The 26507-nt window shown below is 46.4% G+C and overlaps 1 protein-coding gene across 3 annotated transcripts in view; it reads right to left on the reverse strand.

Annotated features, from left to right (window-relative positions):
• ROR2 (receptor tyrosine kinase like orphan receptor 2) overlaps positions 1-26507 on the reverse strand; it is a 231321-nt gene that overhangs the window by 29149 nt on the left and 175665 nt on the right. For all 3 annotated transcript variants that reach the window (XR_004263555.1, XM_032260461.1, XM_032260462.1), the window contains exons 2-4: positions 22580-22657; positions 3984-4271; positions 2852-2882 (exon numbers count right to left, since the gene is read on the reverse strand). Coding sequence is in view for 2 of the 3 variants with exons in the window: in XM_032260461.1 (XP_032116352.1) it covers positions 2852-2882; positions 3984-4271; positions 22580-22657 (397 nt within the window). In the remaining variant the exon portion in view is untranslated. The remainder of the gene's footprint in view (positions 1-2851; positions 2883-3983; positions 4272-22579; positions 22658-26507) is intronic.

A 26507-nucleotide genomic window follows, 5' to 3' on the forward strand; every position in this document is an offset into this window, starting at 1 on the left:
ACCTTGAAACACAAAGGAAAGTATTCCTTGATAAGAAAATTCAATTTAGATATTAATTCTCACCAAACTGACCTAAAAATTCATTGTAATTCCAATCAAAATACCATCAGAACTTTTCAAGGAAATTAGGACATTTCTTTAACAAGATACAACATGAAAAACAAATTATTCATTTGTAAAAGTTTAATTTCTATATGACCAAGAAATAAGACATAAGGAATTATTAAAATTCATTAAGAAACAATGTAAAGGGAAAATGAACAAAGAATATTAACTGGCACTTGACAAAGAGATGTGAGTGCCAAGCCACGTGTGTCCACACGCTCAGCCTCACTAGTAACCAGGGAAATGGAGAACACCAAGCCACGTGTGTCCACACGCTCAGCCTCACTAGTAACCAGGGAAATGGAGAACACCAAGCCACATGTGTCCACACGCTCAGCCTCACTAGTAACCAGGGAAATGGAGAACACCAAGCCACGTGTGTCCACACGCTCAGCCTCACTAGTAACCGGGGAAATGGAGAACAAAGCAGGTCATTTATTCTTTTGTCATCCTTCAGGGTGGCGGAAGTTAACAAGTTTGGAAGTCATCTTATGGAAGATAAGGAGAAATGGGTCCTTAGAGGTTGTGTTGGGAAAGTAACCTATGAATGACCACTTGGCAGTATCAGTTACAAAAAGGGGATGCACCTGCAGGGTTTCCTCTTCAGAATCTCTCCTAGAGAAACCCAGCCACAGGTCTCGGGGTCAGGGCAGGGAGATGAGGTGGCGCAAGTGGCCGGGATGAGGCTTTCCTAATGGAAATGTCCATCACTGTGGAATAGGCACCTGCTCTGCACATGAGTCCAGAGACAGGGAAAGAGAGCATCTGGAAACTTCAAATACACTGAGATGGAAAGATCTCCATGAATACGGTTAACTTTTATGTATGTAAAAACATACATAAAAGTGATAAGAGGTATTTCTTTTTTAAAACATTTTTATGTTTATTGTCAAATAGCACTCCAGAAATTTCTCACCAACAGTGTATAGGTAAGCGTATTTATTCATTGCCTCAGTAATACTGAGTAATTTACATTCTTTTAAATCTTTTTTCAAGTTGATTGTTCTCTTAAGATGTACTTCTTTAGGTCAATTTACATATGTACTGAGTGCCTAGAAACTCCCCAGATGACTTACCCTCATGACAAGGGAGGCGGGAGGCCAAGGTGGATGGATCACTTGAGGTCGGGAGTTCAAGACCAGCCTGACCAACATGGCGAAACCCCGTCTCTACTAAAAATACAAACATTAGCCAGGTGTGGTGGTGTGCACCTGGAATTCCAGCTACTTGGGAGGCTCAGACACGAGAATTGCCCGAACCTGGCAGGCCGAGGTTGCAGTGAGTGGAGATTGTACCACTGCAGTCCAGCCTAGGTGACAGAGTGAGACTCTATCTCAAAAAATAAAATAACTAAAATAAAATACATAAATATAAAATAACAGAAAATAATAATTGAACTTTTGAAATGACTTATATGTCTTTACCAAAGCCCCGTAATTGTGCTCATGATGCAATTTCTTCTTTCCTTACTCTGTGTCTGAAGGATTATTAAGGAAAAATGCTCCATCACTACTGCTTAGCACAGAATCTTCCCACATATCTTCCCTTAAAGGCCAGGTGTGGTGGTGCACACCTACAATCCCAGCGATTCTGGAGGGCAAAGCAGGAAGACTGCTCGAGGCAAGAGTCTGTGACCAGTCTGGACAGCATAGTGAGACCTTATCTCTACAAAAAATAAGAAAAAGTTACTTGGGTGTGTGGTGGCACACGCCTAAAGTCCCAGCTACTTGGGAGGCTGAAGTGGAAGGATGGCTTGAACCCAGGAGTGCAAGGCTGCAGTAAGCTGTGATCATGCCACTGCACTCCAGTCTCAGTGAAAGAGCCAGACCATGTATTTAAAAAAAAAAAAAAAAACTGCAGGCAAGCTGCTGATGTCTGCTGAGACAGGTCGCCGCCCTGCCTAGCCTCCCATCATGGCATTGTAGCACATCATGGGCGGACAATGGGTACAAGGCCCAGGGAAACAGAAGTCAGCCAACACTGCACACTTTAGCAAACACATAGTGTTCATGCTATTGCTCAGACCATCTGAAAAGTGAAGCACTGCTCTCCAATTACATCTGAGTAAGAAATGCAGGAGGCCTGGATAGTCACTGCTCATCTCAGACACAGGCAATGGAATGAGCGCTCCTTCAGGTACACGATGGGGGAACGTCTGCAGTTCAGAGGGGACTCTCCCAAGACAGCCCGGCCACAGTGGAACAACCCTGTGACAGGAAACCAGAGGCCCGAGTTCAAGGCCACTGCTGTCAGCAGCTCACAAAGGAACGTGAGGCTGGCTGTGAGCCTCAATCTCCTCATCTGCAAGGTGGGGTTGAGACTCACATCCACTATCACAGGGTGGCCCGAGGCTCAGGGACACAAATGTATTAACTGCATCTGGTGGTGCTGGGATTTCAGAGCGAATTATGTCTCTGTTTCCCAGTGTCTTAATGAGCCAGGATCCTTCCCGGTGCCCAGGAAACCTGGCCTCTATGCTTATACTCCTCTTAGTTGCCCTGCAGAAGGTCATGATCACAGAAAGAAATTAACCATTTTTGTTTTTATGACATTTTTTCTGTACAAGGAACATGGAAAATGCAAGTTTCCCAACCCTGAACAAGCACGTGGCCGTCCCTGTGTGAAGTCCAGCCAACTTCTAGCAAATTCTGCAAAGATATAAGCTGGCAGGATTTACAGCCTGGATTCTTACATAAGGAAAACCCTCAGAGCATCAGAACGTGGTTTGGGGAAAGCAGATACTTACTGAAAGTTATGATTTGGGCTGTGCGTTGGACCTAAAAAGAGGAAACAGAAAGACAAGTTATTCATACTCCATGATTTGGAAAACAACCTTCTTCAGATCAGGCCAGTGGCAAACAGGCTGAAGCCAGTGGGCTCACTGGTGGGCAGCTGTCCTCCGGCCTCAGGCTCCGCTCATGATTTCCGCTTGAGGCTGGAAACCACACGCAAGGGAAGGGTGCTTTGTCACTGCAGCTATTTTTGGTTTTGGAGTTGTTGCCGTCCTTACTGTCTCTCTTCTCATCTAGTCTTTACACACAAAATCTGTTTTACTACTTGTAATAGCATGGCATGGGCTTCCTGGGAGGTTTTCACAGCTGGGATGAAGAGGACACATTCCTTCCTGCCACTTAACTCCTTCACCACGTGTGACGAGCACAGAGATTCAGAATGGTCATTGCACTCAGCTCTCTCCCCACCCCAGCCAGGCCAGCCTCGGGCCCCGCCCGGCCATCCTGCAGGGTGGCCGCCCTCCCAGGGACACCTGACCTCCTAACACACGACCTTCCTGCTAAACACCTTGGCTCCCGGTGCACGCCTGGGATTGTCTTCTGGGCTCCAGGTCTATACCCCATTCTATTTGCGTCTATTTTCTTTTTGTTTTTTGTTTGTTTTTGAGACAGAGTTTTACTTTTGTCACCCAGGCTGGAACGCAATGGCGCGATCTCGGCTCACTGTAACCTCCACCTCCTGGGTTCAAGTGATTCTCCTGCCTCAGCCTCCCGAGTAGCTGGGACTACACCAGCTACGTGCCCACCACCACGCCCAGCTAATTTTTGTATTTTCAGTAGAAACGAGGTTTCGCCATGTTGGCCAGGCTGGTCTTAAACTCGAGTGATCCACTCACCTTGGCATCCCCAAGTGCTGGGATTACAGGCATGAGCCACCACAACCAGCCCTGTTTTCTTTTATTACCAGTAAATGGTAACAGGTCAAGCTGGGCCCTGGGACACACGGGGAAGGCCCTAGGGAATGGTTTCAATGCTCTCCCCTCGTGCTGACTCCTGTGTTCAGTTTCAAATAGCAACCGGCCCTCTTGCTCAGTGGCTGGGAACCTTCCTATCTACCAACCCACACAACTTCACTGTCCCACTCACCCAGCCGCACAAACAGGACGCCGGTGGCAGTAATGGTCTTCATCCCGTTGGTGGCCACGCACTGGTAGTAGCCAGTGTCCGTGGTGTCCAGGTCTTGGATTCGCAGTCGCGAGCCGTATTCTGTCTTCCGGATGATGATCCGCCGCGGCTCCTGCACCACCGGGGCGTCGTTCTTCAGCCACCGCACGTTGGGGGGTGGGTTTCCCGCCACCTTGCAGTGCAGAATTGCTGTCTGGCCTTGGACAATGGTGATATTGTTTACTGGTTCCAGAAAATTCAGAAAGTAACCTGCCAAGGAGACGGGTCACAAAAGAGCAAGCTTCAGTGAGGGCTGAAGGAAGGGCTACCCAGAGGCTCCATTATGAACTCCTCCAAGAGAAGGTTTCAATTTTCTGTCACCTACATAAAATAGGCTCTTGTTATCTGCGGTCCTTATCTTCTAGCATGCTACGGGGAACACTGAATTCGTGAAGACTGAGTCACTGCTCCTATGGGAAACACAGAGTCAAAGTCCTGCGAGCCTCTTGTCTTATTTTCATCAACCAACCAGTACATAACCTTGGTTTATGTGTGTTTTGTTTAAAGACACCATATTCAACGTGTGCTGTTGATTCCTTCGCACTGAACCCACGGCCAGCAGCCTCATAACTCACGCCTGAATGAAGCTTCTCTCACACACACTATTTTCTCCATGAGGCATGTCGCAGCCTTCTTGCACTTGGGAACACCAGACCATTTCAGCAATCTGCCCCGGGACCATCACAAACAGTAAAATCACCAACAAAAAGCCCAAATATGCGAGAAACGTGGCACTAAATAGGCCAAGAAAAGGATACATGTTCACAGGAGGAGAGCAGAAACCGGGAAGCCGAGCATCGCCTTGTTCAACCCCAGCTGGGACACAATATTTTACTGCCTTGGGTGTGTCTGTGAAAGACCACAAAAGCACCACGAGCATCTATGTGGGGGTTACAAAGAGATTTTAGGTATTACGTGAACTCACAGATACAAATGAGGATCAACCGTGCTTCTCTTTCCAAACACTACATCTAACCTGGGCTGGTCAAAACGATGTAAATCCACGCTCAGAAAGTCCCTCCTCCCCACCTACCGCATCATTAAGCACAAAGCCACAGACGTAAAATATAAAAAGAAGATAAGTAACAAAACGTGGACATCTCCAAACCAAGCTAACCACTGTCCTGTGAATAGAACGGAAGGTACGATGCTGAGGGGAGGTGAAGGCCTTGTCCTGCTGCGCCCAGGTCGAGAACAGGCAGAAGCAGTCCCACGCTCACACACCGGAGGGCACCCAGAATGGGGGGGTCAGTGGGCTGCTCCTAAGATAGCAGCTGGACTGCCCTGATATGTGGGAAGCCCAGTACAGTCACAGCCAGGAGCTCAAGGGCAATGCAAGGCTACAGAGAAGAAGGGAAAGTGAACGGGACAAAGGAGGAGGGGTGTGTGTGAGTACGCATGTGTGGTGTTTGTGTGGTGCACACGTACGTGTATGCATGCACACGCGGTGTGGTCGGGGGGCCAGAGGACTACTCCATCTTTTAAGAGGAACATGCCAACTACAATTCAATCAAAGAGATGAACTTACATCAAACAAAGCTAAAACAACAGAGCAACCTGAAAATGACTTCAAAAGAGATATATTCACATTCTGGATTTTTTGGCTCATTTCTGGTTGGCCTTGATTCTTTCTTTTCAAATAAAGTTGAAAGATGGCAGGTATCTGTTGTTACAGATTTAACTGGAAAATTACAGTATTTCTAGTGGGCCCTAAGGGTAAGAAGTGTTGTAGGATCCACCAGTATCTGGGGAGGTAGAGGTGATGGAGAGGTGGGGGAAGCCAGGTGTGGATTTAAGATGAGGAGATAGTCTTCATTCATGGGGACAGTGGAAATGCACCTGTCTGCAGAGTAGTCATTAATGAGCAGAGACCACCACTTACAATAATTATTAACATCATTAGGTTCTACCTGGATACTCTCCTAACCAACCCTTCTCCATGCACTGAATTAAGTTACAGAAGGTCATTCTTATTGACAACATTAGGCTGGAAGGTCACGAAAATGCTTATGCAAACTCCTTAAAAAGAAAGGCTCAATCAGGCAGGGTATAGTTCTGCATATAGGGTCTTCATGAACTCAACCACACAGACACAGCATGGGGAATCTGCATTCCCAATGTGCCTGTCCACTGGACCCTACATCTTTGTTTCTTTGTTGAATGCAGTATCTAATCTGCTGTGACGATGTGAAGTGGTGGCTCTGATATAATCTGGGCCGCCCATCCCAACATATCATTTCACTGTGTTCTGGCCAGACTAGCATTGAAAAGAATATTGCTAAATAGCCAGCAGTTATATCTGGGAAGGTGCTGATGGAATGGCATATAAAGCCCTGCCCAGGTAGGAGGGGACCAGGGCAGAGTCTCACGGACGGCACTATGTTCCGGCCCAGGCCTGGAGGCAGCCACCTTCACGTTCTATAGGAAGCTCAGCAGGACTGGAATCATACGCCATCATTAGATAATCTGGTAACTTACGGCTGTCTCCCCAAGTAGGTGAGTAAAACTGAGCCTTCAGATGAAGTGGAAATTTTGCCCAGGATTTTGTCAGCACGTTGTCAGCAGCCATCCCTGTTTTTGTTTTTTTGTTTGTTTTTTTTTTGTTTTGTTTGTTTTTTTTTTTTTTTTGAGACGGAGTTTCATTCTTGTTAGCCAGGCTGGAGTGCAATGGCCTGATCTCAGCTCACCGCAACGTCCGCCTCCTGGGTTCAGGCAATTCTCCTGCCTCAGCCTCCCAAGTAGCTGGGATTACAGGCACGCGCCACCATGCCCAGCTAATTTTTTGTATTTTTAGTAGAGACGGGGTTTCACCATGTTGACCAGGATGGTCTCGATCTGTTGGCCTCATGATCCACCCGCCTCAGCCTCCCAAAGTGCTGGGATTACAGGCTTGAGCCACCGCGCCCGGCCGCCATCCCTGTTTTTGAAACCGACCCTACTCTTGTTAGTGACTGCCTCTTTCTGCCCCTGTACCTCAGCTTACTGCTTCCTAACTGGAAAACCTTAAGAGAAACTGCCTCATTGTCTAAAGTCCTGAGTTACTTCCCCTGCCCCTTCACCTATAAAAACTGTGTACTTTTCTTAGCCACGGTCCAGACTTCTGGGTGTGAACCCTTCTGGGCCCGCCGGCGTAATAAAGTGTGTTCCTCCGATCCCCTGAGAGCCGCTTGGGTTTCTTGTCTGGTAAGATTTTCCAGAACACAGAAAGAAATCAGAAAGACAGATAATGCAGAAAAACTAGACTATATCTGCAGTATCAATGCTTCCAAATTTTCTCTATCCTCCCCACGCTTCTCCCCAACTAGGAGTTTGGGGAGTCCCTTTCTCTCCCCAAAGCACAGCAAGCTGGTTCCTTGTTGTTCAGTTGGTTAAGGCCACCCCTCAGAGTTGCTGTCTCTCATGGATCACACCTGCTAAAATGTCGCCTCCACGGAAGGTGTTCCCGGGCTACATATCTAAAATAAGCTCTATTCACTTCGAACCTTGCCTTCCCCTCCCCACTAATCACTTGTTCCGGCAGCATCACAATTGTTAAATTACGATGACTCAAGTACATTTAGACATTGAGAAAAACAGCTGTTACATTTCGAGGGCCATACTCTCAATCTCATGGCTGTTTCACTCTTCTAAATTTTAAAATCATCCTAGCAAATTTCCATTTTAAAAGTAGGACTCTACTCAATAATCTGCATAATTTGCATAGAACTACCCACTTGACGATACTGACAAAGCATGGTCTCCATATCTATTTCAGACCTTCTCAAGTATTCAGAAAAGCTTTATAATTTTCTTCAGATAGATCTTCACATTTATTTTTAGGTAGATTTCTAGCTACTCGCTAATGTTTCTTACCAATGTAAATAGGTTTTCTTTCTATTGTTTCTGTCTAAATGACTTTGTTTGTAGGAAAACTATTAGACAGCAACCTTCTATACAGCGTACTAACGTCCTACGGCTGCTGTGACAAGTAACCACAAACAGTGGCATAAAGCAACACACGTCTTTCACCTTACAGTTATGGGAGTCGGAAGTCCTCACTTCCTCGTGCCATGGCTGCCTTCCTTCCGGAGGCTCTGTGTGAGAATCGCTTTCCTCAAACCTTGCCCAGTTGCCAGTGAAACTGACCCAACAGTCCCATAGATCAGTGGTCTCTGGCCTTTTTTAGCACCAGTGATCAGTTTCATGGAAGACAATTTTTCCATGGCCTGAGGTAGGGACAATGGTTTGGGGATGATTCAAGTGCATTACATTTATCGTGCACTTTGTTTATATTATTACTATATTGTAATATACAATGAGATAATTAGACAACTCACCGTAATATGTAGAATCGGTGGGAGCCCTGAGCTTGTTTTCCTGCAACTAGAGTGATGGGAGACAGTGACAGATCATCAGGCATTAGACTCTCATAAGCAGCACATGACCTAGATCCCTCAGGTGCACAGTTCCCAGTACGGTTTGTGCTCCTATGAGAATCCAGAGCCACTGCTGATCTGACAGGAGGCGGCGATCAGGCAGTGATGTGACTGGTGGGGAGTAGCTGTAAATACAGATGAAGCTTCACTCACTCACTCACTGCTCACCTCCTGCTGTGTAGCCCAGTTCCTAACAGGCCACGGACCGGTACCAGTCCACAGCCAGGAGGTTGAGGACCCCTGCCATAGGCAGTTCTTTTGGATAAACATAGAAATTGACCCTTCCTCGGGAAAGGACCTCTCAAAAAGGTATCAAATAATTGAAACTCACCAGATCATGACATCACATCCAGACAATAAGACACCAGGACCCCTCAATCATCATGATTGCTTCCTTACCACTTCCATGTTCCTGTTTTCCCACACATAGCTACATTTCTTCCCTGCTATGTAAAGCCCTCATTTTAGTCAGTCAGGGAGATGGATTTAAGGCTGAGCTCCCATCTCCTCAGCTGCATCACTGGATTAAAGGCTTCTTCCTGGACAATAATCGTTGTCTCAGTGATTGGCTTTCTGCGTGGTGAGCAGCAGGACCTAGAACAAACCCTAGTGTTTCGGTAACATTAGGTACCCCCCTCTTTCCTTGGCCAGTGGCTCCTCATTGCATCACTCCAACCTGTGCTTCCATTGTGACATCCACTGCTGAATCCAGTCTTCCAGTCCCTGTTTCCTAAGGACCTCTGTGGTTACACTGGGCCTACCCAGATAAGCCACCAGAATGATCCTCTCATCTCAATTATTAACCAGATCTTGTAAAGATCTTGCCACTTTACTTGGCTATTATAGTTATAACAGTTTCTCAGTTGATTGCCTTGGATTTTCTACACAGATATCATCTTCAAATAACAATAACGTAATGTTTTTGCTTTCAAAATTCATACCTCCCATCTTTTTTTTTTTTTTTTTTTTGAGATGGAGTCTTGCTCTGTCACCAGGCTGGAATGCAGTGGCACAATCTCAGCTCACTGCAACCTCCACCTCCTGGGTTCATGTGATTCTTCTGCCTCAGCCTCCCGAGTAGCTGGGACCACAGGCGCGTGCCACCATGCCTGGCTAATTTTTGTATTTTTAGTAGAGACGGTGTTTCACCATGTTGGGCAGGATGGTCTCGATCTCTTGACCTTGTGATCCGCCCACCTCGGCCACCCGAAGTGCTGGGATTACAAGCGTGAGCCACCTCCCATATCTTTTTGCCTAATTCTTTTGTTCAACATTCTTTTTGATTTAAAAATTTTAAATGCTAAAATGCTATAAACATACAGAAAAACACATATATCAAATGATAACCATGAATAAAACATCAAGATTTGACATTAATTTTCCCATATTTTCCTTAGAACACTTGAAAAAAAAAAAAAGTCTAGAATGCAACCAAAACCTACTCTTGTTTCTTCTTCTCCAGGGAACTTGTAAGCATCATTCTAATGCATATTTGTATTATTTTATGTTTTTAGAAATTTTCTCTGAAAGGTCATATTTGTTAGTTGCTTCATTTCATCCATCTATGCTGATGTGTGCCATTTATTTTAATTACTGTGTAACAGAATAGTCCATTATACAAAAAAAAAAAACAAAAAACCACACAATTTCCTTATCCATTTCCCAGTTGAAGGACAGTAAGCTGTTTCCACATTCTTGCCATTATAGTATTTAATGACCACCTATATACATGTCTTGTCTTGTGCATATACAAGGGTCTCTCATAAGTACACACATGACTGGATAAAGAAAATGTGGTACCAAGTCCCCATGGAATACAGCAGCCATTTAAAAAAAAATCATAACCTCTACAGCAACACAGATGTAGCTGGAGGTCATTACCCTAAGCAGATTAACACAGAAACAAAACCTCAAATACCTCATGTTCTCACTTTTAAGTGGGATTAAAACAATGAGTGCACATGGACATAAAGAAGGGGACAACAGACACCAGGGCCTACTGGAGGACTGAAGGTAGGAGGGGGTGAGGACTCAAAACTACCTGTTGGGTACTATGCTAATTAACTGGGTGACAAAATACTCTGTACACTAAACTCCCATGACACACAATTTACCCATGTCACAAACCTGTACATGTACCCCTGAACCTAAAATAAAAGTATCCATCTGGATGTGCAGTCATACAGTCTTGAAATCTTTAATTGATCTGAGTCTCAAAAGTGCTTGCAGCAATCTGTACCTCACTAACAATATCTGAGTTAAAGTGCTTCCCTACAACTGTGCCGGAATTTGGTGTTTGGGGGCTGTAAAATATTTGCCAATCTGATGAACATAAAATAGATCTGCGCTACTGTTTTAGCTCATGTCTTATGAATTCCTCGTGAGCTTCCACATCCTTTGGAATATTTCTCGTCATTGGGGCACCCTTCTGTAACTGTCTGTTCATCTCTCTATTCTGTTGCTTTTTCCAACTTCCGCAGTTAAGTCATTTTCTATTTTTTTCCTTTTCTATGTATGCATTGTGTAAAATTTTCCCTTCCACTTCTTTAGCCGTCCAATAAATTCATCTTCACATCATTAGTCAGACCCACATATTTTGTAATTTATCTTATGACATGTTTCTTTTAGCTATGAGTTATTTAAAGTGTGCTTTAATGGCGCTGTTGTCACAGAACATGATCTATGTGATGACAATTCTTTGAAGCCAATGAGATATGCTCCACAGAGTCAGCGTCCTAAAGATGGTCCACATATGCTTTACGTTCAAGGCAGAGTTTTTTTTTTAAAGTGCCCATTTGATTAAGCTTATGGGTTTTGTTGTTCATATGCTTATCTACCAGATTCAAGGACTTTGCATTTGTCAAAGAGCTTTTAGTAATTCTGCCAAGTTGTAAAGATATATGGGAAACGATGTGGCTGGGTGCATTCCCAACTTCAGTTTTATAACACCATTTGGTTCACATATCACTAAGCAACGTTTCTGTCTAAAAGATCATTTTATCTGATATTATTATAGCCATCCTCAGGGTACCTGTGGTTAACATAGCCCTAACTTTTATCTTTTTAGTATCTTCATCATTTTTTATGATTCTGTATGAGACATAACTCTTGTAAGTGGCATATAATTTTACATTTTAATTTGAGTCTGTGTTCTTAACTGATGAGTTTTATTTTGAATGTTTTCATTTGCCTTTTATTTTTTTCTTTCCTGTCTTTTACTGGATTTTTTAATTCTCCATTTTTTCCCTTTGCCTATTTGAAAGTTGTACATAAGTAGCTAGCTTAACTACTTTTTATAGGCATGCTTAATTTAGCAAAGTCCCCCAAATACAAACGACTTTAAATGCTATGAGCTATAATTACTTAACACACACACATGCACACACACACGCACAATTGAACTGCTTCCTGGTGCTTAGATACACTCTGATTTTAAATCTCCAATTATTATTTTTACCATCAGAGCGTTTTGAGATCTACCAACTTGTTCACCAACTTCCTTCCTCGCCAACACTTCTTGCATCTCACTCCTTCCTCTTAAGTTCAACTGAGCTCATCCCGAATGACATTCATTCTTTGAGTAAAGGACTAAGGCTATAAACACTGTTAGTCTTGGTCTAAAAACATCTGTTACTTTCACACTTGAATAATAGTTTAGCTGGGTACAGAATTTGAGGCACTGCTGGCCTCTGGCTTTTATGGTGACTGTTGGAAGTCCTGCAGTTCTTGTTCCTTTGCAAGGATTCTGAACTTTCCCCTGCTTAGGCTATTCTCAGTATTTTTCCTTCGTCTTTGCCGTTCCAAATCGTCTATTACTAATAGCAAATTTATTTTTATTTCAGCCTCCTCAGGTCTTGGTGCCCTTCCTCAAATCTGAAGATTTGTGCTTTCCATCAATTCTATAAAATCTCTATCAGTATTTCATAAAATATTAAATATCCTTCTAGATATATGCTGCTTTTCTTTCTTTACCTATTTTTAATACTCCTTATCCTTTTTGTAGGTATGACCATCTACACTGTAACACAGCCATCAAGTTTCTCATTTCGCAGACTATATTCTTCTTTTCTAGAAGGTCTGTTTCGTTCCTTTTCAAATCCTCCACTGCTTTTTCTTCTCTGTGGTTTCTGTTTCCTCCTTTGTCTTTAATACTTCTGGCTTCATTGTTTACTAGCTTGTCACTCATCTTGGGCCTCGCCATGTGTGCTGTGTAATTTTTTTTGTTGTAAAGCTGGTTTTTCTGAGGGAATCCCTTGAGGACTGGGTTCCTTTGACAGGCAGTGCCAAGTTTTATCTTAACTTTTTGGCTTGGAATTTCCTACAACATTCTGGTAATATAAATCTGGCTTCCAGAGGTGCTGGTCCCCGTTGATTTCTCATGGCAGAGCCTTCTGTGTTTCCCATCTGGAGCCAGGGTGGAGGCAATCTCTCATCTCATCTCCCGGGGCTGACCCGTGGCAGCGTGCTCATCCCTCTTCCCCAAGACTGCAGCTCGCAGGTCTCCTAGCTTCACCGGGAAGCTTGTCAATGAAGTTTCAGTTCTGTGGAGCCCATGGGTTCCCTCCTGGCTTGGTGTTGAAACCCAAGGCTCTTGATGAAACTGGGCCTAGCAGAATTGTTTCTATAGCAGGGATGATACTTCATAGGCCTTATATTAGGGTGCAAGAAATGTAAATTCCTTTATTTTCCAAAAACCAAGCTAGGTTTTTCTCCTAACCCCTCATTTCTCCTGATTAAAGGAAACAATACATTCCAATTCCAAGTGAAATCAGTAGCTTTAGGTTGCTTATTTCATTTACTCTCCATTGGGGTTTCGTTACCCCTGCAGATTCTCCAGTGTTGCATTTATGTTCCAGAGCCTACTCTGACATTAAAGCCCAGGAGGATCTGGTGTGTCCACGTCTTGGTGCTCTCTCCGCTCTGTGGCACACAGACATGTCCACATGTGTGCCATGGCCATATGGTGACACCACTTTTCGCTGTTGGTGAGCTCATGTCACAACTTCATGATGCTTTCAGAATCTGGCCCTTGGTCTCAGAGAAACTCCTCTTGAGGACCTAGGAAAATCGGGCTGTTCTCCAAGGCTGCAAACGTAGTGGGCTACCTCAAGTGGCCTCTGCTGCGGCAGCCCAGGGCTGTTACTTATAATTCTGCTTCCTTTCCATTCCTGGCTCCTGGGCATTTCTCCATCTCTCTTGCACGTTCGTATAAGCATTCGCATCTCTTACTAGTATTTTATTGAGCACTTACACGTAATTTACATGGAAGGGCTGCCAAATGAGTCTGGTCCACCATTTTCAACGTCATCGATTCTCTAGGGGCGAAACATGAAAGCGGGAAAGAAAGCTCTCTAGAGATTAAGCGTAATATTCCTTTTTCCCTTGCTGTTTAATTTATAGCCAGTCATTTAGCCTCTCTTGGCTTCATTTCCACTATGTGCAAAGTACAGGGTTTGTACTAACCATTTTCTAAGCTCTCCTCCAGCTCACAAAAACATTCTTTTGCAGCTGCCCCAAACCTCTCCAGAAACAATATGCCAGGCCAAGAGGAGCCAGGCATGGCCGACTGAGGTTTTGGCTCACTCGGATTTGGGCAGCACTCACACTCCATAGCATTACAGAGAACAAAAGTCTTCCTTTTAATTGAACCAAAAAAGTTCCCCTTCCTAACTTAACAGTGGCACAACTTTAGAAACTGATGATACAGGCTCATCTCCCCAGTGCCCAGGCCAGCTCTCTGTGCACCACAAATCTCTGGACAGGGAGCTGAGTCCAAGCGTTAAAACAACCCAAAAGCAAAGTAACAGAGGAATCCCATCACCAGGGAACGCTGCTCTGCCTCACAGTGGCAATCAGACCAGTGATTTTTAAATCCCAGCCGATCATTCAAGTATTCACCAACTTGGTCAAATTACTTAGGCTTTTACTGGGTTACACTGATCAGTCTGGGAAGATCAAGAAAACTTTATGTAATTAGAGGTCATGAGGTCATGGAGCTTTGATTAGTGGGAGATGAAACAAATTTCCTGGAACAGCACGTGGAATGGAAATCCTGAGAGCTGCAGGAAGGACATAAAGCTGCTGCTCCTCCCAGGGGAAAATATTTTCAGGTTAATAAATCCATCGCGGGCGTGGAATGGAGGCCATGCTACTCAGGCTTTCCCACTGAGCTGCAGTGTGGTACATGCAACCAGCTGCAGAAGACCAGGGGCAGCGTCAGGAAGATGAGTCAGAGAAAATGAGGAAAACAAGGAGCGAGGTGAAGAAAAGCACCTAGGAGTGTCTGTACCTTTGGAGAAACTGAGAGTATGGTGGGGTGAACTGTGTCCCCAACCACACGTTCTGCCATCCACACCCCCGGGACCCATGAGTGTCATTTCATTTGGAAATAGGGTCACCACAGACGTAATGACGTTAAGAGAAGTTGATTACAGAGGGCCCTAATCCAATGACAGTGTCCTTATAGGAACAGGGAATTTTAGACACAGACCTAGAGGGAAGGAAGAGCAGAGACTGGAGTGAGGCCACGACAGCCACAGAGCACCACGGATATGGAGGGTCATCGGCAATGCCTGAAGCTCTGACAGAGCCTTTGGAAGGAATCGACTCTGCCAGCAAACCTTGATTTCAGACTTAGGCCTCCAGAACAGAGAGAAAACATTCTGATGTCTTAAGGCACTTCGTCTTGAGATCTTTGCCATAACAAAGGACCTATCCTTTGCTAGGGTAGAGGAATTAATGAAGAAAGAAGAACTATTGTAGAAGGAAGGAGACAGCCCAAGAAACTAAAACTAAGACCTATACAAAGGTGACACCCACACCCCCCCCAAAGGGGCAGAGACATGGGTGTGCACACACCCCAGGGACAGACAGAGACAGACAGGTGGTGGCACAGCCCTTTGCAGTATGGTCTCAAACCCAGCGAGCTCAGGAAGAATCACTGTGGTCCTTGTGTGTCACCCACAGGAGGGAGAATAGCCACTGACAACATCAGTGAGACGAGGGAAACGGCTGCCCGCCAAAGGGACGCCACCCCGCTGGGTGTGGGTTGTCAGAACGCTACCCCTGGGAGAAAGAGAAGGGCTGACGGAGGGCTGCAGGGAAGGCTTGGAGGCAGAAAGCAGCCTCACCGATGGCAGGAAGCCACTGTGGGTCTCCAGACAATCTCAGGTGCCCAGCCCAAACTCTGCCTCAAACAACCAACAGTGCAGCTCTGAAACCTCCTATTTGTGGGGTAGAGTTTTCTTCCAAGGCCAGACAGACAGCCCAATGGGCATTGGAGACTCACAGCCAATGGGAGGATAAGGGGTCCCCTACTTGGATCGACAGTGCCTCGAACATGGCCTTCAGTCTCCAGAGTGGTGCAAGGCTCAGAACCTGGAAATCTCACGTTTGTTTTGTCCAACAAATGTTAGAAAATGTCTCAGGGAAAACTTTGCTTGGGACTGTGGGGCTGTGGGCTGGGCGGGAGCAGACAAGCCTGGCAGGGGCTGAACCGGCTGCCGACCTGGAACCGAAGAATAACCTGCCTGGGGGCTTCCCTCCACCAAGTCCTGGTGCCTGGCAGCAGCTCCCTCCCATGTCACCCTGGGGTTTCTCTCTGTGCCACAAAAATGTATCCCCAGCAATCCCCGGCCCAGGGTGGACGTGGATGTGGACACTGGGCTCAGGGCAAGCCTCCGATGCACTTGTAAAATCAGTTTCTAGTTGCAGGACACCCCGCAGGGCCGAGATGTCCCACGACGAGCACAGAGTCCACCCTGGCCTCCTGGTCCTCTCCCTACCTGTGCCCCTTAAGTATATCAGCACCTTCAGAGCTGCCTTGGGGGTTCCCTGAGCACGCAGGGCAGGTGGGACACCTTCTCCAATCCTGCCCTTGGCTACACAACAGCCAAAGTGGCCAGAATGAAACCTGAGTCTGACCCTGGCTGCCTACCATGAGACTGGGTGTCACAGCCTTGCTGCTGAGTGGGACCTCACATTCCCTTCCTTTCCCATGCCCACCTCCTGCCTGGTGCATCCTGAGCTGTGGGGCCTTTGCCAGCCATTGCCCCTATGTCCTCTCAGTGGAGCTCAGCCTCCCGACCACCCCACCAGCCACAGCCAGCACCACTCACTCTCATCCCGGCCCCACCTCCCTCCAGCACCTGCATGATCTGAGCTCCTCCTATGGTTTCCATGCTTGTCTCTCCTACTTCAGAAGATATTCAGCGAGCCCAGGGGAGGCAGAGACCACATCGCCTCATACTGAGACATTTTCAGAGACTCTGAGCGCACAGCATGCAGTGGGCTTCGGTAAATAGTTGCTGAATAAAAGAAGCCTCAGTTCAGGGACCACATCCTCCCAGAAATGCCCCATGCCCATCCGAGTACCGCCTTAGACGTCCAGACCACCATCAGTTTCCTGTGCATTTCTGCTGCACCATACTCTTCACATTCTCTGTATTGCTCTATGTATCTAGACCCTATCCTTTCTCCCTTTGCAGGGAAACTATTAAGGAATAACAGAGCAGCCTGCTGCAGGGGATGCCCACATGGTGGCCCTGGGGCAGTGCACCACAGTCCCCTGTGCTTCCTTATTTGTGCTTGAGTCCCCCCTGTGGGTATCTGGTAAACTTCAGCGTCACCTCTGTGTTCAATCTTTATGTTCTCAGGATGAAAGGAATTCTGAGAACAAGCCACAGTCACCTGGCAGGAGGACATTCCTCGTAATCTTGACCCTGGGTCACCTGCTGGCAGTCAGCACGGGGGGCCACCCCAGGCTCCCTCGGTATGGATGGGCAGGGTGCCTCTCACCTTCTGGTCCAGGCAGTTGGAGCACACCCACTCCAAGGAGTGTCTTCCCTATTCTAAGCGAACAACAAGCCCAGGCACAACGTTACTGCCTCCTGGAGCCAGGTGTGCACCAAGCAGCTGACGCATACCTGCCACCTCTGTGCACGCTCAGAACAACTAATATGCATCGTGTCCTTTCTGTAAATAAGAAACTGGAGGCTGAAAAGTAAGTTTCTGTGACTGGGCAGAGGAGACACAGCTGGGAGAGTCGCATGGTGCATCCTGACACTGAGCCCAGGCTGTGAATCACAGACACAACAGACTTCATGCTGACGATGTTTGCAGGGATGATCCCATTTTCATTTTCTACCCGGTTAGCCTTGGAGACCCTCACTCTGTGTTAAACCTAACAAACCATCATACATACGCACAGGCACGCACGCCAGGAGTTCCAGAATAAACCAGAATCACACACAATGATTCAGCCCATATGACCTACATGAACTCGGAAACTGATGCTTGGCAAACAGAGACCAATAGCCACGGTCTCCATTCCACTCAGCGAGCCCTGCTGACTGCTTTGTTTTCTATTTCCAAGGAAATTTTAGTTCGGCACCACACCTGACATGTCACAAATAGCAGGGAACAGCCTAGTAAGCAAGGCGCTGGTTTCACTACCCTGTTATTTAGAATCCACTTGAGAACACCTATAATTGCAACACATCCTCACATGGGCAAAGTCAGGAATTCCCCTGCTGGCTTCAGTGTGGACGAGGAGCAGCTCTTCTCTGAAGACAAGAGACACAGCTCGCGGGATCTATTCTGGCTGAGCCAGAACAGGGGGCCAGCAGACGGGCGAGCCCATACCACCCCACCCCAGCTTCAGAAATTATCCACTTCCCACAAACATTCCAAAGCACTGATCTTACAAAACACAAGCTGTGTTCCATGTGCATTTAAAACACAGCCTTGGAACACAAGAGCATGTGGTTTCTAGGTCAAATAAAAGCTTCTGTAAGTAATATAATAATTCTAAAACATGTATGTGTGTATGTGTACTGCACATACACACATACCTGTTTTATGTATGTATGTAACAAGGAATACAAAGGTCTAATGTAACAAGGAATACAAAGCTCTGATAAATATCCACTCACATGTTAACCGAGGTTATAACCGAGTCCTAGAGCCGCCTGCAGTCCTAGCGATGACAGTACTTTGGCTCAAGAAAACTGAAGGCAAACTTTTCATCTGCAAATCACAACTTCCTTAGTGTTTACTTTCTCTTCTATATAGGCTTTTTGCTCTGGGATTTCTCTGTCTCTCAATACCATCTACAAATAGAAGCTTCATGCCAAATACCGACACAGTATATTGAACAAAAACCCCGCTTTCCAGCTAATTCTTAGATTCGCTTTTGCTCGGCCAAAGGTAAAGCTGTCATCATACCACTGATGAACTGGTCCACAGGCCAATGTCACCTGCCAGAGATTCTGCAGATGTTTATACATCATGGCTGATGATGGGTTAAATAAACAGCTAATATAGTGCATTCAGCTATGATTACTTTACATAAGTGATTAGGCCAAATGTGGCCAAGCAGGACATTCCCAGAAGCTCTATGAGCAAAAACATGCTGGAATAATGAGTCTGGCTTTGCCAGGCCAACTCCTTCAATCACTAATGATACTGTGTAAGGAAAGGGCCCGGAGTAGAAGGGTGGATGGAGTGAGTCTCCATTTGTGCGAAAGCAAGAACTCAAAGATGAGTAAAATCACACTACAGAACCACGTAATTCATGGGCAAGGGAAAGATTGGGGCCCCTGGGCCACCCTTAGACTTTTGGGGGGCAGTTCGCTACAGATCCTGTCCCACAAAGGATGCTGATGGATCCACAAATCATCGTGATTGTGATACTGACAAATGGTGCCAGCATCAGCTACTGCTTCTGGGTGCTTGCAGTGAGCTGAGCAAGCCCTTTCATCCCTCCTACACTGGGGGCCTCCCATCTTGAAACTGGGCTGAGAGCAGTGCCATGCCCAAGACCCTGGCCCCAGGCGGAGGGTGAAGCCAAGGCCCGTCCTCTTGCAAAGGCAGGCTCAGAACTGCTGCACTATGCTACACTATCCCGCCACTGCAAAGAAACGCAGCCTGGCCTTTTGTGGTTCTTTTTCTTTTTGTACTATCCTTTTATAAACATGCACGTATGCACACACTCGCCCACTTCACGGGCCACCATCGGCGTCCGTGTTTCTGTGCTCTGGAGAGAGCATAGAGTATGTCCAAGGCAAACTTCCAAACTCTGAAATTAATCAACTCCTTTCAGCCGTGGGAACGCACTGAACACACATGGTTTTTAACCCAATCACTTGTGAGTTAACAACAACATCAGAAAAGTCAGGATATTATCAAATCCCAAAAACAAAATGTACAGTAGAAAGTGTTCTATTCTAAGCTTAGAAGTTGCTCCACATCCAGAAACAGAAGTGAAAGAATCCCACCTTAGGGCTTCTTTGAATTTGACTTATAAATGCTGGGAGCTTGCAGCATCCAAGGAATAAAATTTTCTATTAAATTTCATCCAATGGTCATTTTTTCACCTTGATAATTAAATGCATCTTCCTAAGTGCATCATGAATATGCAGCTGTTTCTGCCTTGTGGGGTTATTTACGATCAGTTAAAGAACAGCTCCCACCCCACGTGCAGTCCCAGGACCCCTGCAGCCCCCTGCTCCAGAAACCTCAGCACAGCCCCGCCCCAGGCCCGCAAGGAAGTCCCCATGCTCCCCATCTGGGCGAGGGGTTTGCAGTGCATCTGAAACAAAGGATTGCAATACAGTTTCCCAAGGAAATATCAGAGTCTATGGAATGACTCAAGTTGGATTCTCTGCTGTACTTGTGGCCGGTCTGCTTCTTGTCACTCACCCCTCCCCCTCAGCAGCACCCTGTGCTCCTCCCCAAACCGTTCTTCACAGCTGCCATGTGATTTTTTTCACCGAGTGAATCAGACTACACCACCCCCCAGACCAGATGCCCTCAACAACTCACAATGAAACACAAATTCGTGCCGTTCAGGATGTAGCCGAAGGCTGCCCCATGAACTTTCTGTGATACTGGAACATTCTGGATCTGTGCTACCCACTGTGGGAGCCTCTTGCCAAATTGAAATGTAGCTAGTACAACCAAGGACCTGAATTCATAATTTTATTTATTCTAACTGACTTGAATCTCAAGAGCCACACATGGCTCCTGGGTGTTCTACTGAGGCTCTCGAGTTTAGCCCCGGCTGAGTCTGACCTCCACCTTGCCCCAGCCCATAAGCCAGGCATCTGCCCTGTGGCACCACCTAGGCACCAAGTCCTGCTTGACCCAGGGCCCCCACCGGGCTCCGCACACACTTCCCTCCCACCTAACACATGGCCAGTGTCCACTCTTCAGATCTCAGCACAGCCATCTGTCCCCAGATGAAGGCCCCTTCCCCTTCTACCCTCCCAAAACCTGGTCTCTTCCTTCAGGCCACTTGCCACAACTCAGAATTTTGTAATGACCTGAGAGTTTGAGTCTCCTCAGACCTGTAAACTCCACAAGGCAGAGAGCACATTTCAGCCAACACCATGCCCTAGGATCTCAAGCAGAGCCAGCTATGGCGGCAACCAGTAAGTATCAGTGGTCTGTCTGCACTGTGGGTTAAGTCAGGATTTTGAGAAACAAGGTGAGACTCTAACCATTAAAAACTATTTTTCTTCCTAAGGAAATGTGGTCCCCAAGGCCAGTGTGCTAAACAAGCTTTCAGAGCATGTGTTTACTACATTTAACATTCTATGGAGAATGGAATCCTCTTAAGGAAGCCTCCAAGCACCAGCCACCAGCCCCACCACCTCCGTGCATGCTGGGAAGAACTTCACCTGCTCTTGGTTTTAAACAACTGACCTCCATGCAGATGCTGTGCAGAGCTGCACTACATATTGGACAGAAATAAAGTGGCCGATCCGGCAGCTGATTGTTATGAAATGAGTGTTTGTGGCTCCAAACTCGTAAGTTGAAGCTGTAACCCTCAACGTGATGACATTTGCAGGTGAGGCCTTTGCAAAGTAATTAGGATTAGGTAAGGTCATGAGCGGGGCGCTACGGAAACACCAGGGATTCAGTCTAGGTCCTGCTGCTCCCCACACAGATAGCCAATCCCTGAAACTTTAAGCAGTGTTAAGGAAAAAGGCTTTAATCGGCTTTAATGGGGTGCTGCAACCAAGGAGATGCGAGTTCAGTCTCAAATCCATCTCCCCAATGAACTAAAATTTGGGGTTTATACAGCAGAGAAGAAATGTAACTATGTGTGAGAAAACAGGAACTAGGGAGGGGTAAGGAAGCAGACATGATGAAGGAGGACTTGGGGAACACGATTTGATACTTTTTTGAGAGGCCTGAGCATCCTTTTCCTGAAGAAGGGACTCAGATAAAACAAATATAAGTTTCAAACTTTAAGACCAGAAGGGTTAATTTCTAAAGAACTGCCTATAGGACTACTGGGTCAGTTTCAGCAGGGCCTCCATGACGGGATTAGCGTCCTTACGAGAAGAGAATCAAACAGACCTCTCTCTCTCCACCGTGTGAGGACACAGCAAGGCGGTGGCTGTCTGAAAGCTAGGAGGAGGGTCCTCTGCAGAATCCAACTGTGCTGGCACCTTGATCTTGGACCTCCAGCTCCCAGAACTAGGAAGTGTGTGTTGTTTCAGCTGCCCGGTCTGTGGTGCTTGCTAAGGCAGCCCGAGCTGACAGACGGGCCATCTGTGACTATGAGGTAGCACTATATGCATTACCAAAGGCATCGCTTCCTCAAGCAACGGGTCTGCATCCAGGAGACCCGTTCTATCCACCCTACGAATCTATGGTGCATTCCAGTGAGGTGTGCCAAGTGAGCATGGCTCTGACCACAGACCCAGGGGAAGAGCTGAAGCCACAGGGCGGAATTCCAGGTGGCTAAGAGGAGGAGGGCCGCCTGTCCACTGAGACGTACACACACCTCTGGAGTCACATGCCACCGGAATCCAGCTCCTAAGGTTTCGCTCAGCCTCATTCCCCATCTGCCAGGCCACCATCAGTCCACTCACATCTCCCTGCGTGTCACCTTCCACCTGTGGCCCCAACCGGCCCTCAATGCTCTCCAAGTCAAGAAACACAGGAATCAAGGTGGCATTCAATCATGCCCACCACCAGGGGGCAGCAAGGGCCCAGAGGACCCCCAGTGCCTTCAGGCAGAGGCAGTGCAAAGTGAGCCTCTGCACAGGGCATTCTGAGAACACCTGAGAACACCTGCATGTCCCACCTTACCTTTCAGAGTTGGAATCGGACCGTCCTGCCCATCAAGGGGTCCCAAAGGGTCGTTTGGATCCGGAACCTCCACTTCACCTGGAAAAAAGAAACCAGGACAGGTATTAAACAAGTTTGCCCTTCGGGAGCCTTTAATTTGCTTCTTAAGCAAAGACAATGGCATTCCAGCAAAACTACCCAGTGTTTGTAGAAAACACAGAGGGATAAGACATCATGGTAACCTCTAGAGGGGTTTTATAGTGATATAAAGATTAGATGTAATAGTAAAAGTGATTTTGAAGTTTATCCCAAGAATAGCAAATGCTGGGGCTTTGCGGAACAGGTATGGAAATAAGTCAATGGAGCCTGGGCTTCATTCAGAGACGGACGGAGTAGGAGGGAGAGGGAGAGAAAGAATCCAAAGCACTGACTGGCAAAATCAAACACTTCTGCAGCCAGATGCCGAGGGCTGCCCTCTAGATGGAGGCCCTGGTAATTGGGTAATAAATTCAGAGATGGAGAATTTCTGAAGCAACTCATTCCCCCGTCCATCCCCAGACCCACTGGCAGCAGCCAAGTACCCACCACACAATGCAAAGGACATAAATAGGCACTGTGGCTTTTCACTTCCATTCTTCCTATCATTTCTAGTCCAAATTTACCCACCCTCAAAAGCCAAGCCCTGAGCCACCTTTCATAAAATGTCCCTGACCAGCCATTTAGAAGAAAAATTTCTATTCTCTAAGTTTCCTTGAAACCGCACACCTCTCCCAGAGTCATCCTACCATTCTTCCCTGGGTTAACAGCTGCGCATATTGTACTCTTCCTCAACAGAAGGTAAACCGCGTGGGGACAGCCAGTGCTGTACCCCTGGGAGAGGACAAGCAATCCCATCATGGAAACTTAGACAGAAGCACCTCCTGCTACAGAACAGAGGCTGGCGTCAGCTATGCAAGGCTGTCTGTGGACTTCTGCTAAAGAATTAAAGACTTCGGTTTGGATTTGAAATTTTAAATCAGCACATTACACACACCATCACTCAGCACTGTTTAAATGTAGAGAGACCACATGAAATCAAACAGACTTGCACTATATACACACTCCGAAAAGAGACATAAAAATTATTAACTGCTTAGAAATTGACAAATGGTGTGAAACACTCAAATAAATACATACCCCAAAGCAAAATAAGCTTCCCTAGTCCAATTGCACTGTGAAAAAAAGAGTCCAAGCTCTTCCCAAGTCGGCTTCTAATTCAGAAGTGGAGGCATTTTCACACGTGGAAATTTCACTTCCTCTGCCAGTCAAATTCGGTTAATAAACTCAGCATGTCCAATCACTGAGATCCTTAGAAATGACACTTTCAGTTTCAACAAAACTAGGTTGTTATTGCTAATCTCAGAAACGAAGACACCATTTATAGTTTGAAATTGTGAAGTGTCATCTTCCTATGCTACCTAGTTTGGGCTCGCTCAAGATACTGCAGCCTTCCTGAGTTGATAAGCAAAATGTGATAGGAAGTATGTGAACTTGTGGGATGGGTACAAGTGAAAACAGGGCTCGGTGTTTTCAGCACAACCCAATAGGGTTTCTTCTAATCCTTCAAAGAGCTAAGAATATCACCCTTCCTCCAAAATAAACAAAACGTGGAAACAGTAACAACAAAACTGCCGTGTACACACATGCATCATCATCATCATCATCAAAACGTTACTGTTAGTTATCTGGAATTATAGGTATTTGAATTTCTTCTTTTATTTCAATTTAAATGGCTCTGCTGTGAACAAGTATCAATTTTAAACGGTGTGTGAGATGTAATTCGCACACCATAAAATTTGCCATTTTAAAGTGTGCAATTCAGTGGTTTTCAGTACATTCTCAAGGTCGTGCAACGATTACCACTATGAAATTCCAGAACATTTCATCATCCCCCGCAATAAACCTCATTCCCATTAGCAGTCATCCCCCCACCAACCCATCCTGTCTCCTTCAGCCCCTGGTAACCACGAATCTGCTGTCTCTATGGATTTACCTATTCTGGACATTTTCTATAAATGAAATCATACAATATTCAGTATTTTAAACAAGCATCAATTTTGTAACTCTATTTTTTAAAACGCATGCCCTGTAGTAGCAAAAAGAAGAAAGCATGCTGTACCTCGGGATTAATAAACAAGGACATTAATATGGCTGACTCAGCATCAGTCAGACCACTGCCCAGACTGGGTGGGACGGGGTGGGGGTGGGGGTGGGGGCTTGGCACCACAAGGAGAAGGGGATGTGGAGAACATACGTGAGGCCGCAGACATAACTGAAGGATGAAAGGGAAGAACTACCCCAAAATCTCAGAGCTACTAAGATTGCTGCTCCCAAGGTGGAGCAATTTAGAAGTGGACAGGCTCGCCTGGTGGGGACATCTGCACATGTCCCCACTCCTGCTGCACACGAGCCGGGAGGAATGGCTGGCTACTCGGAGGATCAGGGAACGATTTCAACTTGGCCACTTTAGGGGCCACGACAAGGGCTGTTGCACTGAGCACACATCCTGGGCCTGTGCTTCTGCACATAACGGACTCTTATCATTCCTGACTAAGTGACTTTGTGTCAACCTCACAACACCACAACCTGCCTCGGTGGTGACTGCCAACCCGATGTGGCTGGTGGTTGATCACAGTCGTGCGCCCTGCAACATCTCCAAGGTGCCTGTCCTGCGTCGTTCTTTACATAAGGGACCGTTTGGTTTTCACCCTGTGCAGACACCCTTGCACCCCAGCTAGAGGACGAGCTCACCAAGCAAGGTCCCTGTCCTGGTTACTTAGCTGGATTTAGCTGGCGGAGCAACAGAGAGGCCACGCAGCTTTCTGAGCTATCAGAGAAGAGATTCTGAGAGGAGGTTCATCCGTCCCGACTCCTCAGGGCTTCAATATATTTTGCTCCTGAAAATGAGGATACTACTCTAGCCAAATCGCACGTCCTTCATTTTGGTAAAATGGTAGTACACGTGCCCTATGTGAGCATCAGCAACGCCATCTGTATCACAGGGACAGTGCCCTGACTTTTCTCCATTGGACCTGGGTAATTTTCACCGTAAAAATACCACAGAGTGGAGAGGTGAAGCCAGAGGGAAACTCAACCCTCGGGTACGTTAGTAGGGGAGTGGTGATTTATAAGCTCCTAGTAGGGCCGGGTGTGGCGGCTCACACCTGTAATCCCAGCACTATGGGAGGCTGAGGTGGGTGGATCATAAGGCGTTGAAAACCAACCTGACCAACATGGTGAAACCCTGTCTCTACTAAAAACACAAAAATTAGCTGGGCGTGGTGTGCACGCCCGTAATCCCAGCTACTCAGGAGGCTGAGGCAGGAGAATCGCTTGGACCCGGGAGGCAGAGGTTGCAGTGAGCAGAGATTGCACTACTGCACTCCAGCCTGGGCGACAGAGCAAGATGCCGTCTCCAACAACAACAACAAAAATGCTCCTTGTTAGTTTTTTGATACTTTTAAAGAGAGGAAAACATTTCACATAAAACAAAAATTTAAGTTTGGCTGGCATAATGAAATGACACATTAAATATCTGGTTTTATACATGTCAAAAATACACAAGGCAGTCTAGACGCAAAGACTAAATGTAACGTGGTATCCTGGTTGGGACCCTGGAACAGAAAAAAGATATTACATAAAAACTAAGGGAAAATGAATAGTGTGAGCTTTGGTCAAGAATAATGCATCCGCAGGCGCGGTGGCTCAAGCCTGTAATCCCAGCACTTTGGGAGGCCGAGGCAGGTGGATCACGAGGTCAAGAGATCGAGACCATCCTGGTCAACATGGTGAAACCCCGTCTCTACTAAAAATACAAAACATTAGCTGGTCATGCCTGTAATCCGAGCTACTCAGGAGGTTGAGGCAGGAGAATTGCCTGAACCCAGGAGGCGGAGGTTGCAGTGAGCCA

This window comes from Sapajus apella, unplaced genomic scaffold (genome assembly GCF_009761245.1).
Source record: "Sapajus apella isolate SASKATOON/1434 unplaced genomic scaffold, GSC_monkey_1.0 scaffold118, whole genome shotgun sequence".
Taxonomy (NCBI): domain Eukaryota; kingdom Metazoa; phylum Chordata; class Mammalia; order Primates; family Cebidae; genus Sapajus; species Sapajus apella.